Source organism: Simochromis diagramma, unplaced genomic scaffold (genome assembly GCF_900408965.1).
Source record: "Simochromis diagramma unplaced genomic scaffold, fSimDia1.1 OVJJ01000618.1, whole genome shotgun sequence".
NCBI lineage: Eukaryota > Metazoa > Chordata > Actinopteri > Cichliformes > Cichlidae > Simochromis > Simochromis diagramma.
The window spans coordinates 1725720-1742979 of NW_024387423.1; the positions used below are offsets into that span (position 1 = coordinate 1725720).

A 17260-nucleotide genomic window follows, 5' to 3' on the forward strand; every position below is an offset into this window, starting at 1 on the left:
GATTTACCTCTTTGATAATATAAGCTGTTTAAAACATGGTAAACCCTTTGTTAACTCAGAATTAGCACCCAGAAATAACATCAGCATAAGTATGTAGAAAAAAAACGCACTGTGCATGACATGATGTGTATGGAGCAGATGGCAAATTACACAGTGTTTGGATTGGCAGGCTACACTATCGATATTTTTCCATAAAAACCACACCAAAAATAAAACTTTTTATTCCTTATATTTGAAAGCTTTAGGTAAAGACAGCCTACTTGGAGCTTGCGGTTCACTTGGGGTAAAGCAAAAAATAAATGGGGGTTGAAGGAGAGATGGAAAGGCATATGAATTGGGGGACTGGGGGAGGAGGTGACAAATGAGGAGATGAATAGATATAGACACGGATGGTGGGAAAGAGTGTGGAGACGAGAACAGAGAATATGAGAGAGAAAGTGAGCTATGATGTGATGAAGATATGACACACAAGGATACTCAAATCTTTCCAGGCTTGGTCAACTGACTAAGGAACATCTTATTCAACATTAAAGTGCAATAACACAACATGGGGTTCCAAAGAAAGACAACTTCTATTGCATAAGACAATCTGGGGTAAAAGTTAAACTGGGATGACTCATTTCTTTCAGGAAAGACATTGTTGATACAAGTTGGCAGCTTACCTGGTAATATCTCCTGGTGCCGTAGCACAGACAGAGCTTGGCTATTACTTACTCAACTGTGGACAATGGGTTTATTTTCATGGCTACGATTTATTACACAGTTCAAGGGAACTCCCAAACTGGGTTGTTAAGATGAAAATCTTTCATGAACACTTATGTATAAAAGCACATTTAGGTTAAGTGCAGTCACACATAGGCACATTTAGCAAAGTAGAGCCGAATGCCTACATCCATACAGATGTAAATCCAGACGTTTACCATGCACAGCCAGGTGAACAAGTGGAAATAAATACACACACATGCACATAGTCGCACGCACAGAGTGTGTAGCAAAGCATTTCCTCCCGTCTCACCATGCGTCATTTACAGCCCGGTTGACCGCAGCATCCTGATGTTAAAGCCAGCAGCAGCAGCAGCCAACACTTTCAATAATCAGCCTAATTGGGAGTGGTTTTAATGAGGGGGAATCCCTTTCGTTCTCCATCGCTAACTCTGTTCTTGCTTTCATGCTGAATAATAGTCAGAAGCACATTTCTTCAGCCTGTTCCCATCCTTGCCTTTGCTCTTTATGACCATATTACCACTATGTAGGTTTGTCTCCAGAGACAGCAGACAGCCCAAAGACATTACGCAGCCGGACTGTGAAATTCTGCCATAAGACGGAGGTAACATCTTTCAATACTGGTGAGATGATTTGAAATATGGGCTTTGTATAGCATACATGCAATATATTTATAAATGATGAGTATTAAACACAGACAAAACCAAACAGTGACACATTGGGCAAAGAAAAAGACCAAGAGGAGAAGAGAGAAGTAAGAACTTGATTAATAAGGAAGTAAATATAGGTGCACAGGCAGGTGTTTGGACTGTCTTGATCTAAGACAGGGCTGGTAAGAGAGGTGATCAATAAGGCCAGTGGACAGATGTCAGTGAATCACCTCTGCCCGATGTACACATACAGTACATCGTGGTTACAAATAGGGGAAAACAAATTAAGAAGTTGAGTAATACTTTTTTCCTTCACATCTAAAATAATATGCCATCTGGTTATTTATTAATTTTGAATAAATAAACCATTGAGCCCTAATTAACTATAAACATAGCACTGGTCTTTATATATCCCCTTAGGTGACTGCTAGAAACATCAGAGCTGTAAAACAGCAGTAACAAGTGAGGAACAAATACACAGCTATAGTCCATGGATGCATGTGCATGAATAACTGTGTAATTGTGTTAAATTATTAGAATGGAGTCAAGATAATAAACAAAGCCCATTGAGAATTAATTTGGATTTCTGTACCTAATGCTAGTACACACACACACACACACACACACACACACACACACACACACACACACACACACACACACACACACACACACACACACACACACACACACACACACATATATCTACTGCAGGCAAATGCACAACCTATGACACTTGAGGAACCAAGTGGGTGGTGGGGAAAAGGTTGGGTAGAAATCTTCCTGAAGTGAAATACATCTCTGGCAAACATTAGATAGATTAGATAGGATCGGAGACTGATTTACCATGTTGGTTTCTCCCTGGCAGCCGTTATCTGACCACTGCCTGGCTGATTTATACTCAGCGACGTGCTGGTATCAATTAGAAGAAACCTAAAGGAGTCATTACATAACCAGGAGAGGCCCCTGAAGACCTTCTGGGATGGTAAGAGTAATAGGAGTAATATACTGTCACTCACCACAGAAATACACTACTCACTCACCACAAGACCACTATAGGACACTAGAGGAAACTGGTTTTGTAGCAGGGGACGCTATCGGCCAAAATAGCTCAGTGCAAAAAGCTGCACGTCAGCCAAGCCATTACAAATAGAGTAAATATGGGTTCAATGAGCGCTGCAAGGCGTAAGCAGATCGTGTATGCAAGATATGCATTTATTCCAACACTAAATGTAATTTCTCATAAGAACGCTCTCATAAGAAGTCTATGTGCTACACAGAATGTTTTTTTCCCCTAAAAGTGGAATTTTTATTACATGATATTCTTTTAGCCAGCCTAAGGCTGGGTTCTGACAAATTATCAGGTTTTAAGCTGACTTTGAGAAATCTTTTTCAAACAGCTTCGGGCTCCGTATGGATGCTTTCAAATGTAACTCAATAAGAAATGCCTCTTTTTCTTTGGCTACTCCAATGGTATATGTGTGTGTGTTTGTGTGTGTGTGTGTGTGTGTGTGTGTGTGTGTGTGTGTGTGTGTTGGTTGGATATGAACAAAAGTAGAACAATTAAAAAAAAGAGTTGTGTGGCAAACTAATGGCGAGTAATAAAAGATATAAAGCAACAACTGTATGAATAGTAATTTACCTTATTCATGAAGATGTGCACTTGCTTTCTCTTACAGTCACTTAGTCTATCTTTCTCTATAATCGAAAAATGTAAAATGTACTAACAGCTGGGCACTGTTTTGACAGAGTATACATTAAAAAAACACTCCTAGAAAGTACTACAAAAGAGCTTTTTAAGAGAGTAACGGTACTTTCTTACTAGGATTTATTAGGAAAGTACTTTTTCTCTCTAGAAAGCTAGAGGAGCTTGCTTTGAACCAAACATTTTGTACAGTCCCTGTTGGAAGATTTCAAAGTTTTGATGGTTGTAAAATACTTTTACCTGTAGAAAAGTGCAAGTATCAACAAGTGTGTACAAAAGCAGGCACATTAGATGATAAGCCGGTGGACTCAGAAATCATGGTTTTAATGATGACTGAGTCTTATTAAACTCATATCACGTAAATATCGACCTTTTACATTTAATGTCAATAACAATGTAAGATCAGCATCAAGCAGAAATGTGAGGTAAATACCTGAACAGACCGGACCCCTCTTCCTCACGTCTTCTCTGTGACATAGTATTTCTGTTATTAATGTGCTGAAAATAATTTATTAGTATAGCGAGCGTGCCAAATCACAGCAGATAAATATAAATCTTTTCTTGGCTTGGCTTAACTCAGCTGCTCTTTCCTGACCACTGAAGCAGAAATAATGTGATAGATGGAAGAGAGTGGCTTTCTTTCAGCAGAGTAAACAAACTGACATGATCATAATTCAAAGATTGGCCAAAGAAACAAAATAAAACTTGAACTGAAAGATAAAGACAGGACATAAATAAACAATGGGTAGCTTTCGCTTTGTTTCACAATAAGAATTTTTCATTTGCAAGTGTGCTGGAGTAAAACGCAGGGAAGAAGAAGCTGGAGGTCCACACAAGAAAGGGATTGAGAGCAAAACTTAGCCTGTATGCGCAAAAATAAAGCACGCTATAGGAACAGGGTCTATGGACGTGTGGGTGTGTGCATTCTTAGGAAATCAGGGGCACTCTATGAGCAGTCAGAGAGCTGAGAGATTAGGGAGGGTCTTGTTTCATGGACCCCAAGACATCTGTTCTCTCTCTTTTGCACACCTCCTTTCTTTCTTTCATTGAACTACAAATGCCCCCCTACCTTGGGGAGTGGTGATTCGTGGATGGAGGGAGGAATGCGGGGCTTCCACTTGCTTTTCATTAACACAGGATCTGGTAACACACCTCACTGTCAACCTAATCCCCTCTCTCTCCATCTTGTCCCCTGGCAGAGAGGGGGTTGCCAAGACCAGGTACAGAGCCCCAGATGTTGCATGGATGATGAAGACAGGGTAGGATAAGGTGAGCGCAATGACAAATATTGGGGAGATCTTGCACTGGACACAGTGTGGCCTCCCTGTCCTCTCTTATATATTGTCTACATGTGCCTTATGCCTCTCTCTTATGGCCTTATGTGCCACCTATCTTCTCAGTGAGTATTTCTCCTTTTCCCAGTCACAATCCATTTCCAACAAGCTCTTTTCTCAACTCCCTTGTTCCTGATTTAATTAATCTGCTTTAACTTTATTCTCCCTCTATTACTTTATCCTCAACACCCCTTGCTTCTCTTCTTTCGCAACTTCTCCCTCCCACTTCCTCCCTCTCCCGTTTCTCCTTACACACACAGTCCTCAACGTGAGGTCTGCTCAGGATTTGCTCCATCAGTCTTAGCCTGCCACTGAGGACCAGCACAGCAACAACAGCAGCAACAGTAGTAATACATACTGTAGAAGCAGTCGCACTACATTCTCCTGTCTTACATCTCTCATGTTCAGCTACTCCCAGGGGGGTCATTCCTGCTGACTTATTGTGGCAGCTCAAAGGCTCAACCTTACAGAATGGGAATCCCAACCTTTATCTTTGGAAAATTCCAAGGTATTCGCTTTCCAAGGCACAGAGTAGGCCAGAGTGGTGAGTGATGGAGGCAGTGCAGCTAAGGCTAAAAGTCAGCAGATACATCTAATGTCACTAGTGATCAGTCTGTGTAATTGGAGACAGTTTGTCTCCTTTCAGTGGCAACAAATCTGGAAACGCTATGTGAAGAAACCCATGGGGAAAAAAGCCGTGTGTGTTGTGATCTATAAGTGTGCTTAAGTTGTCAAGTAAACAAAAAGAAAAATCCGCATGCAACGGGGTGAGATAAACATGTTATTCAGTTTGCTTTAATGTCTTACCCCATATAAACAAGAGGCTCTTTACAAGCATTTAGTGCCACGTAAACTTCCCAAGTCTTACTCAAATCATGGCTCAGCATGTGCTCTGAGAAAAGGCGCTGAAATGAAATATCAGTCTTTAATGAGATCTGTACAGAGGATCTAAGATGTCTCAGGTATTTCACAAAGCACTCAGATATGATGTAAGAGGAGTTGAGTAAAACGTCTGCCATACATGATGACAGCATTAGTTTTATGGCAGTTGTTATAATGTCTTGTTCGGAACAGACGCGCATGAGGTTATGTTTTTCGAGGCGTAACAACAACCAGTATTTCAAGACGTTTAGAGCCAAACTGAGGATGAATAACCCAGTGGATGTCAATAAACACCAGTGGTCCTGATCCCCATATTTTTTATTTGCATCAAGTCAGGCTCTAATGGCTTGCTTTCAGTGTGCTGGTAATTGTGGAGAAAACAATACCCATGAAAAGTCAGTTCACGGCAAATCAATCTGTACTTCCTGTGTTTACAGTAAACAAATCAAAGAACTATTATGAACGGATCTCTTGAAACGTATTACTGAGTGCAAAAGAAAGAGTAATAACTATAAATAGTAGAGTCATTCAAAAGCACAGTGAGTGGGACGGGATTAGCTTTCATACTAGCGCTATTGTCTCTAAACTGCTTTTTTTCCCACTGCCTTGCACACACAGTTTCAACTGTGTTTATCAAAGTCAACACATCAAAGATGGATGAAAGCTGAAAGCTGGTGAAAATCAGTTCAGGGCAGCACTGCTGAGTATTGTGTCACCGTGCAGTTATGCAGATTCGAGTAAACAAAGTGCAAATTGTTTGAGGTTTTAATTAACATTTTTGACAATCATTTTATCTGAAGTAACCCTATATAACAACATCTGTAAAACAGATGCAGGCACTTAGGGAGCCTTGTTTCAGCTTGTCCTCGTTCTTCTGCAGCCCCAGTAAACAGAGGACACGCTCAGGGCACAGAGGTAAAAAAACATCTACCTGAATGATAATGAGAAAGTCTTCCTCTTCATCTCCAGCACGTCGCATGCCATCTCCTCCCCCCTAATCCCTCCCCACCACCACCTATTTTATCCTTCTGTTTCCATCTACTGTCCAATTTAGAAGACGTGCCAAGAAACAGCAAAAGTGAAAAACAAACTAAAAATCCCTCATCATCTGTTATAGTGCGCCGGCTCACACCCAGCTGCACAAAGAAATTGGAAGCTCTTTAATTTACATTAGCATTAGCGGTTCTGATTGTCATAATGGAAACACTGTGAAGCCTCCTGGATAATAGTCAGTGTTGATGAAGGCAGGGTTTGGTTCTAGCACAAAAACAAACATCTTGCCCTCAAACACATTCATACATAACTGCGTGAAAAAAACTGTCTCTCTCATGTCCAAATGCACACATACCCACGTAATCAAATACACCCAGTCCTACAACTTTAGACCCAAGACTAACACAAACATCTCACTTCACAGTTTACTGTCAAACCCTGTTGTTGGCAGATGAGGACTTTGCTAGCACATGTAAAAAACAACAATATTCCAAATAATAATAGAAGCAACAGGGCGATCTGATTCCCAGTGTTCATCACTGGGAGTAAATGACAGAATGTAAAACCTTCCAAACAGGCAAAGACATCATACAACAAGCATGGAAAGAAAATACTTTCACTATTGGTATGCAGTGACATAGTGATCAATAGATATACAGAAGCTACAACTCATAAAGAGGCACACACTCACCAAAACAATGGTTTAGGCTTTTGCTGTTGAATTAAACATATTGCAGAGTAAACATATTGCATTTCAGGCATATTTTTTAATTTGGAGGAATAAAAAATGTAATCGAGGTGAGCACATGAATGAACAATCTGTTCTATACTACATTTTGTATAGGATATCTGGAGCACTTTGCAACAGTACTCTATTTTCAAGGTGCCTGGATTCATTGCTCTCTTGGCCCAAATGCTGAGTTCGGGTACTAGACAAATGACACGCCACAGAAAAGCATGTACATTTAGTACAGAGTATTACAGAGTCTTAAATTTTGGTTACTTCTGCCAAACAGGGTGAAGTCATGACAGATGTTTCCAACATAGCTCCACCTGTTTCAAGAATTTCCTTGAAGCAAGTAGCCATATCTTGAAATATAGCAGAATGAAATGGATCACATCACGAGTTTGATGTTTTTCAGTTTTCACAAAAAGAACATGTAACAATGAGTCATTTAAGGTCCAAGCCCATTTTTAGCAATCTGCAAAATAATGACTCACGGTTCTGTTTTCCTACTTAACTTCCATGTTCACAATGTAAACTGTTCTTAGGCAATACCATTAAACTGTTACCCATTAGCTTTCCTTCAAACATCAATCGCTATCCCACTAAGAGAAGCACCTTATAGTGTCATCAATCACAGAAGCTCCATTACCATCAAGTCTGTCTGAAACAGACCAATCACTTCAAGGACACAGGATTCGCCAACTCCCTTTCTAATAGCCTCTGGCCCCAAACCAGACATTCTTGTTTTCTTCCTGTAAGATCACTAGAGCTCCTCAGCAGTCTTGGACAAGGATTATTAATTTAACTGTTCACAGGCGCTACTGTCAATCTAGTCCCTAATTGTGGGTTTTTTGGCTTCAGGATTTGTTTTTTTTTATGCTGTAATTATATTTTCCTTACAAAAATTAATTTGCTTCTTGAATTGTTGCAGGTAGTACATCCGGTGAGCTTATGTTTGTGTAGCTGTTTCGCTAGCTGTCAAAGTTGAGCATTAGTGCTTCTGACTACTGGTAGATCCTCTCAGGGAAAAGCCACTCTCGCTAAGGTTAGGGACTTCGCGCGGGTTGACCATCTTAGGTAAAAGTTCCCGTCACCTCTACATCGCCTGTATGGGTGTCAAATATGCACCATCGCTAACAGATTCCATCTCTTGTGAGCATTACCATGTAATGATAGGAAGAACCCTGTAGCACTGTTTGCAAGTGTCGGTAGCCTCAAAAGCAAATTGCTGCTTTTCCAGTACTGTGGCAAAGCCCAGTGACAAACCAAACTCAGCTGACACTAGCTGGGTGGACATGTTCGAAGACGCAGAGGCCAAATTTCTTTGTCTTTCCAAACAGCTCCTCGACTCCAGAGAGGAACGCAGAGAAGAAGTTGAGCTTGTTGATTGATCCCCTCAGAGACAATAGCGACGAGGATGAGGAGGATTCTATTCTCCCTCTGCCCAGTGATCTATCACCTTCACATCATCACCACTTAAACCATCAATTCACATTCATATCAAGGAGCCATCCTTCCCAAGTAACATGGCATGTTTGAAAGCCTCCATGTACTAATATGGTCACCCTGATCTCAGCTTATTAGGTTGAATTGTTTCAGGACATAAGCCTCCCACTGAATGACTACAACTTGGGAGAAGATATGTGTTGTTATTGAGCTTATTCTCTAGGTTTCTGGGTTTCAATGTAGGACTATGGCTGTATCATAGGCCTGGCCATAGTAGGAGAGAAATCACTGTAGTTCAATCTCTCCAGCCTGCTTGACAAGCAAGTCAATATGGATTCCCCATATGAGCTTTCACGTGCTAAGGAGTTGTTTAGGAGAGGCAGTAACCACTGTGCAGGGTAGTGACTTGAGGAAGAAGCACGGTGATGCTTTTGACCTTTGCCTTCCCCACAAAGTCAAACCGTAAGAACCACTGCCGGCCTTCCCGGTCTTCACAACGACAGAGTGCAATGTAGACTTCAACAATGTAGGCTTCAGGGGGCTGGAAAGTAGTGTCCAGTCCCCTGAGGAGCAAGTGTCCTACTGGCCACAGACACAAGAGTATTACAGTTAAACATCTTTCACTGGCATTGTCACCACCCCTGCTGCTGCATCAAGCCATCATCCCTTCCTCTGGAGGGAAACAAATGACACACAATATATGAACTGTGGTTGCTGCCAGAAGCACAGCAGGCAGCACTCATGGAGATCCGTGCCCTGAGCACTCGATGGATTGTTTATTGTTCCTTCCTCCCCCAAAGAAGCAGCGTGAGGAAGATGCTTCGTTCTACTCTAAGCTGTCTAACAGCTAACAATGTATTCCCCATTCATATTCAAGGAAGAGCACAAGTTCCCTCATTGTTTCCTGTTTAGTCACCTCCCTTCAACAGTTTGTGGGATCAGTTCAGAGAGAGGTGTGTGTGGTTCAAAACAAAAAATCACTTTGAAAGATTTTTCAAAATCCTAGAAGTCATTAGTCCGTCTTAGACAACTTAGTGAAGCTTTCATGGTCATGTTGAAATGCGCTTCCCATCATAAGATACCTTGCTTGGATATTAGAGAAAACATTACATGCACATTCACTGCTGGTCCCTCTGGTTCCTGTTAAGTTGACCTGTAATAATCCCCCCCCCCAATAAAACAGGTTTACTCACCTTCTATCCTAGACCCTGGCTTCATGTTCAGACTTCCTGCCATGGCCGACACTGATACTGTCATGCTGGGCCTCATTGGATGAGTGTCAGTCTCCATAACCACTAAAATCTGGGCAGTCCGAAGAGAAACCTTGTGAAAGGTGAGTGCCAGCGCCCCAACACTGCTGGCTTTACCCAGGGCTGAGGCCTGATGCTGTTTGTCTGCACGAGGAGGAAAGGCCCTGTGAAGTGTCTTTGCAGGGGAAGAATGAGGGGTGGAGGAAGCAGACGGTGGTTTACTTGAGCTGTCCCATGTATAGTTCGGTAGGATTTTATTCTGGTAAGCTTTGGCCTGCTCCAGCTTTGCCAAAGTGGGACTGATTTTCAAGGGACGTGATAGCTCCATGTTCAGTTCAGCTGTGGAGAGAAAAAAAACAGATGACAGACAACAAAGCAAAAAAAACAAAACAAAATTAAAGAGTGTTAGTCAATCTGTGCTGTTAGCAAACTTTACAAACAACAACGCCCTCTGTGGACATGTGCTTGTGCACATCCTGACTTATATTTATGAAGTGTTGAGTGATACAGAAAACTGGGCTGGAAGCAGAGAGAGCAAAGTGTTTGAGCAGGTAATAAAAACATAACTTATTAGTCAGAAAAAACAAAAATACATCCTGATGGAAACAGACTAACTAGATCTCTATGGGAATCTGTGTGTTTTGTTTGCATATAGACACACACACACACATACACATATATATGTATATGTGTTTATATGTGTTTATATATATATATATATAAATATATATATATATATATATATATATATATATATTTATAATATAGTAACAATTTAGAATTGTCCAATTGTAGAGCAGGGCCTCTTAAACTATGTCAAAATGGGAACTAAAATTGAATAAATTCACTGTTGGCTGTGGTCTTTGGTCTTTAAAACCTGCTGTTGAAATTTGGAAAAACATCATAAATTGGATAAAATCCATTTGGGGGCTTTAAGACAAGGCAGGCTTCATCAATGGCCCACTGAGCAGATTTTCAGCTACCTGACCGACCCATGGGATACTAAATGGTGCTGTGTCTCATAAATCAAACTCCTCTCTTCTTCTAATCACTCAACTTTGCATGCAAACTGTTAAAAGGACAGCTGGGTCCAGTCTCAATCTCTTTCTTCTCCTCGTCTTAGATGGACACATATGCACGCACAAATTCCTGATTGTCTCGTTGTAACATCCTAATGTGACACTGCGGAATAGCAGAAGAGAATGTTTTCTTCGTGCCAGCCGCGTAAATCTGAGACCACTCTCTCCTGTTCAATCTCTCTCTCACTCTCTGGTGCTCTGCAGCCTTCAAACACTTGACTGGAATATACAGAGACACATGAATTAACTCAATGCCGTTTTACACCACTTCCATTATCCCATTTTTCCACTTGCTCATGATGATGGGAGAGGGAAGCAACCCCCCCCCCCCCCCCAAAAAAAAAAAAAACCCAAACCAAAACTAGTGCAGCTGTTTTTCATGGTCTCATCAAGAGCCCAGTGTTTACAGCCTCTTAAGGGTTTTAGGCCCCCTGTCTACCTCCTCTCCAGGTAAGAGCACTAAATGACATGAGCGGGAACACTGCCAAGAGTGAAAGGCCAAAACACACACACACAGACTGAATCTGCCTTCGGGATAGTTTCTCTTTTAATTCAGCGGAAGTAAAGCACATGGTCAAATGGAAGGATAACTGCAGAGACGAGCTGGAGGAAGGATAGGTGGAATTTGCTGTGCAATGTAGCTTATCATTTCCACTTGACTTATCACCAGGAAACTTTACAGTGGTGAAATAAATAGCTGTATGCAGCTGTTCATCCAGGTTCCTCTGTTCCCCTTCCCATGTTACTTCACCAATCCATTCTCTCCCCGTCTGTTTCATGTAAGCCATCTTTCTGCTTCTTCTCTCTTGCTCAGTCATTTCTATCTTTTACTCTTCCTCCACCCACAACCTAATCAACCCATCCCTGTAATCAAGTAAAGATGTCCCTGATCAACCAGCCAGAGCTAGTGCCATGGCCTGGCTCCCGGCACATGGAGACCTGGTACTCATTATCATTGTACTCACTCCAAAGTTCCTTTCTACACCCTACCGGTCCTATCCCCCCACCAACGGAAGATCTGAAGTGATGGCAAGGTATTTCTATTTTTTTCACTAATCTGAAACTCACCAAATCAAACTGAGTAGTGCAAGTCGATACGGCTAACTATAACCCAGACTTTTTAGACTGGAACTCATGGTTATAGTTATCCTCTTGCATGTAAGGCCCATGTCTGAAATAAGGTACTAACCTTTTAAATAACGATGATCAATAAAATATTCCACTAAACTGTGCATTAACTGTATATACTTTTAAAGAAGAGTTAGATTTGAAAGAAGAGTGAATAAATTCCCCCCTGCTCGTAACCAGGATGTCATAAAGTATGAATATTTATTGTTAAATATTAAATGTCCATTTCTATATTTAAGTATTCCTTAAGGAATGGTGGGAAAAAGAGTAAGTTTCCTCCTTTTTATAGTGTGAAATGATTACAGGCCACTGCTGTCTATCGGGGTTTAGTACTGTGAAGAGACAGCCACAGCATCTGTACAGCCTCCAGTGTTTTTTTGCAGAAGTTTATCAAATTTCCACATATCGAACAAAACGTGTTTTTTTTTCTTTTCTAGAGCTGATCATCTGTGAGAAACAGAGACAGATGTAGGAACATGTGATTTCACTAGGCAAAGATGACATAAAAAGAGGAAACTTTAACCTCAAGAGGGAAAGAAAGGCTTTTAGGTTTTACAGACTGAAGTGTAAATTCTGTATTCATGGATTAAGATGTGACATCCGATAAAGCCTTCCCTCAACCATATATACTGTAAAGTGAAGGAAAAACATAAATGTCACTCTTATTTTAAACTGCCAGCAGCGTGCCAGCAGGGGCCATGGGTGACTGGGATTTTTTTTTTTAAGGCAAGAAATATAAATATTTAAAGAAATGTGGTGAAAAAAAAGTACATTAACAGCAATGAGATTCACATATACGAATGATTTAGCTGAAAACACTGATGTTTGCCCTGAATGTAACAAATATTTTAAACTGGCGACTGTCAGTAGAAGGCTTGTGCAAAGAGCAAACGTCCAGCCTGAAGGCTGAAAGGTGGTGCTCGCATACTTTTAAATAACAGGCCTTAATGTGAACAGGCTGCAGGGACTCACAGACTGGCCCTTCTCAGGTGTCAGCCTCTATTAGCACTGGAGAAAGTGGAAGATCAAGGTCTAACAGAGGTATACACACAGGCACAAACACACACACCCCTCTGCAAAGTAGTGTGGGAGATCAAATACGTTTTACTACCCAGGTTACTGTGGCTTTTTGGCGAGGTCACGTGTGATGCTGTCCCCACTTTGAACCTGGCGTTGGTATATGTGATTATGCGTAACCACCAGAAACATTGTTTTCATTCCCACCCCCTCCCCTCTGAATTCTCTAGCTGACTTTCATGCTTGACACTTGACAGTGGAAAGCCTGTGTCCGACACAGGTGGCAATGTGTCAAATTACGCGGGACCTGTATGTGAAGTGTTTCTTTCTGGGTTCGGAAGTGCAAACAATATTTTGGGGGGTACCTGTTGCTTCCCAACATTACAAAAAAGTCACTCAGATGACTTGAATCAGAGAGGGTCTGGATGGTTCGGAGGGGCACACCCTTGTATACAGTAAATGACAACATTTCTACGAACTCTGGTTTGACAGAAACCAGGGACAGAGAGCAGTGTTTCCAATTTGTTCAAGCTAATCTATCACCTGCTCCTTCTTTACAGAGGAAAGGCGGATCTCGACTTCGAGTGGTAGCAGTTACGATTCTGGACATGACTAACAAAAAATGAGCAGGGAGGGAAAGTATGCGTATTTGTGTGCTCACTGGTTGCTGCTCACGTTGAAAAAACCCCCTGATCCACTCAGGACTTTATCGTCTATGTCTCCGCTGGTCAAGCCTTGAACTCAAGTAGTTCTGAAAAGGCTGACGTTCTGTAAGCATCGGCATTAGTTATGTTTATGTGAGCGCGCGCATGTATTTGATGAGCAGCTGCTGAGTGGGGGTCAATGCTGAAACACCATCCAGTTTACAGTACACATGTTACAAGTGTTTCCCACTCAGCATCCTTGGGAGGGCCGCTTTGATTGGTCTTGCTGAATAAATGCTGCTGAAATTGCGAGCATATTGCTGTAAACACACAGCAAGATGTGGCCTCACGGCTGTCTTCTCTCCGTCTGTGCTGGGCTGAGATAAATTAAATGTGAAGAACTGTCAAATTAAAGTAGGGGCCGCCAAACATGATACACATAGCAGCACCCACATAGTTACAGAGACTTACACACAAATAAATCACGTGTAAAAACAACAGAAGGACAAATGAATAAAATGCTAAATGCGTTTGTTCTTCATAATCCAGTTTTCAGCCAGTCAATCCTAGTCAAGGCATTTCTTGAACTACTTAGTGATTCATTTATGAATTAGAAAATAATTTGTCAGCGTCCCATCCAAATATTTTGTGAATAAGGGTCTTCTACAAAAACAACCTCCGGTATTGGGATTCTTCTGCTCTGTGTAACTTCTTCCTTTTCTCCCCCGACCTTGAAGACGATAATTATCTTCCCCAGAGAGTTATCCAACTAAACAACACAAAGCTGAAAGTGCGTGTATGGATGCATGTGTCGGAGTGTGTGACTATGTGGTTGAAGGGGTGAGGAAGAACCAGTAGCATGTGTGGTCAATTCTCGAAATTTCCAGCAGAGCCTGACCCGGAGCAACCTCACACTGAGCCTGGATCCTGTCTGAGTCATGTGGTATGGTTTTGTGTGTGTGTGTGTGTGTGTTTGTGTGTAAAGAGAATGAATGTGAGTGATTGTGATGCAGATAATCCTACTGAGAGAGAGAGATAGCTCATCTCTTTATTAGTTCAAGGGAAACACCTGACTGTAATTTCACATTATTGGCATCTCTACTTCAGCTGCACTCAGGCATCAGATATAACTACAGTATAATTATCATTAGAGATATAACTCTGTTCAGTGAAAAGGACAGGGCTTCTATAAATAAATCAACACTGAGCCATATACACTTTTTAATAACCTAATAAACAAATAAAATGAATCTATTTAATCCACCATGCACCTGAGCGATAACTGCTCCTCTTTCTTACCCTTTTCCACAGGCAGATTAAAGCATACCAATGTGGCAGGACACTCTCTTTCCACTCCTTAATGTACATACTGTGAAGTATCATTTATTACCATATACCTTAAGAGCTGTTAAAACAGTTATGCAATCTGGACTCGTGCAAAGGTCTCACTCATTGGTTAGTGGCGTCACTGATGGATCTGGTTGTGTTTGCTTGTACTGTGTGATTGTTGGGGTGTACACAGAGCTGCATTGTATTGTGTTGTGGGCCTCCAGGTGGACAGAGCAGCTAAGGGCTTTCAGCTGACAGCAGGAAGTAAAGTGTGTGGGAGCAAGGGAGTGATATGCTTTGCTAAACTATTATCAATAACACCTCCAGTCCATCCTCTGCTCCCTGTATACACACACAGTATATGTTCATGATTGTATGCATGTGGAAGAAAGACAGGCTATATGTCAAAGTATGTCTGTAGTTAGGTGTCAGTGAGTATGCATCTGCAACATCTGGCCTGGGTTCAGGGAGCTGAACTCTGGATGATGTTCTGCGCCTACACACGCTCACAGGGATAAAAAGGTTGTGCACACTGAGACTCAAAGGCCCACTCACACTTTTATTTATTGCTCTTGTATTTGTGTAGAATGTCAACCACACCCTTAGGTCAAAAACCTTAGCTTAAAGCTACTCATATGGATATCATATCAACCTAAAAATAGAGAACCAAACACAGTGACAGGCAAATTCAAAGAAGCATGAGACTACACGCTTAAACCCACAGGGGATTGTATTGTACTGTTCAAAGAAACGGACACCTGCGATATCAGTGGCTTTCTGAAGCAAACATCCATAAGGTTATTTTCTCATCATGTGCTCACATGTGTGTTTACTCGTGTGCAGTATATAGAAAACTGGCTGTGAAATTGCTGTTTGAACTGCTGTTATAAGACTAAACACAGAAAGAAAAACAAGAACTTATGGATAAAGGTAAAGTGACTAAAATGAACCCAGAGCTGAAACTGGATTTTTGGATGGTATTATACACCAGAGGATGTTGTGCAAGTCAGTGCTAAAAATGAAGCATGTTGTTGTTTTAACTAAAATACAGCGCTGTGACATAGTATTTAGCCCCTGAATTTTGTATATTTGTCCCACTTAAATGTTTGGGATCATCAAACAAATTTAAATCCAAGTAAATACAGAATGATGATTGCATATATTGAGGGAAAGAAGTCATCCAAACCTACCGGGACCAGTGTAAAAAAAACCCCAAAAAACTGCCCCCTTTTGTTAAATCCCACCCGCCTTTTTTGCATGAGTATACAAAAGTGTGTGCGTGTGTGCACGATTCCCACCTGGTCCATTTAAGAAATCTTTAATCTGGAGGCAGAGCAGAGGGGGAGGAATCCCCGTTTTACTGTCCACCTCTCCTGCTACTGTCTGCAGCCAAAACACATTGTAGTCCAGAGATTCTGGTAGAGTCTTTCCCGGGTCTGAACAAAACGAGGCACATAAAAACATGAATAGAAAAATAAAAGGTCATACATGTCAACATCAGGAAGTTTCACATTTATTAGTTTGAGTGAATATGACTCATGGGGGGAGATGGAAGTCAATTTGTCCAGGATCTACAGTTTAATAACAAAATTCAAATCCATTTACCCTTTAAAAGTATCCCCAGCCACCCCCAGGAACATATTTACTTATCTCTCTCACCTAGACACTTGTAGTCAGCAGCTACTCCTCTCAAGGACACATCAAACACAGACAGCTCCATCCTCTGTTTGCGGTGGTGACAGCTGAGAAGGGCAGAAGGTTGCATCACCTGTAGGTACAAGAGGGGTTCCAACACCTGGTCGCCAGCCCCTCTTCTCCCAGGCTGCCTAACTATGGTTACACCAAGTGCTTGACGGGCTGAGGAGCGTGTCGGAGTAGGCAGGCCATCCAGGGAGAGCAGGCTGCCTCTCAGCAGTGGAGAGGCCGGCTGGGAGGTGTTGCTGTTGAGGATGTCCTCAGCAGTCAAGCCAGCAAGTGAACTCTGGGTAGCTGGAGGCAGATCTGGAGTTGGGGATGCCGAGGCTGAATGTGACTCAGACTGGAGGCTGGTCTCAGGCTGGTTGAGGGCACTCTTTCCAACCTGAATCAGATAAAAAGGAATCTATCTATCTCTATGAAATCACTGGAATTTGAGGATCTTACTTTGGGTCTGTTGACCTTATACATATCAAATTGGGCTGTTTGGTGCTGCTTATAAAAACTTGAACCAAAAAACATAATGTGCACTTTGTGTAGATGTGAGCAAGTTTAATTTATCAGCTCCAAATGCACAACACGGTTATTTGTTTGCTTTTTTATCTCGAGTGGGCTTATGTTGAACTGGTGCCCAGATGTCTTTGAGTTCCACATCTGC

At 41.6% G+C, this 17260-nt stretch overlaps 1 protein-coding gene across 4 annotated transcripts in view; it reads right to left on the reverse strand.

Annotated features, from left to right (window-relative positions):
- Positions 1 to 17260, reverse strand: part of LOC120722020 (vacuolar protein sorting-associated protein 13B-like) — a 296860-nt gene that overhangs the window by 67490 nt on the left and 212110 nt on the right. For all 4 annotated transcript variants that reach the window (XM_040012723.1, XM_040012725.1, XM_040012724.1 and 1 more), the window contains 3 exons: positions 16567 to 16987; positions 16206 to 16343; positions 9654 to 10049 (listed from right to left, as the gene is read on the reverse strand). In XM_040012723.1, the coding sequence (XP_039868657.1) occupies positions 9654 to 10049; positions 16206 to 16343; positions 16567 to 16987 (955 nt within the window). The remainder of the gene's footprint in view (positions 1 to 9653; positions 10050 to 16205; positions 16344 to 16566; positions 16988 to 17260) is intronic.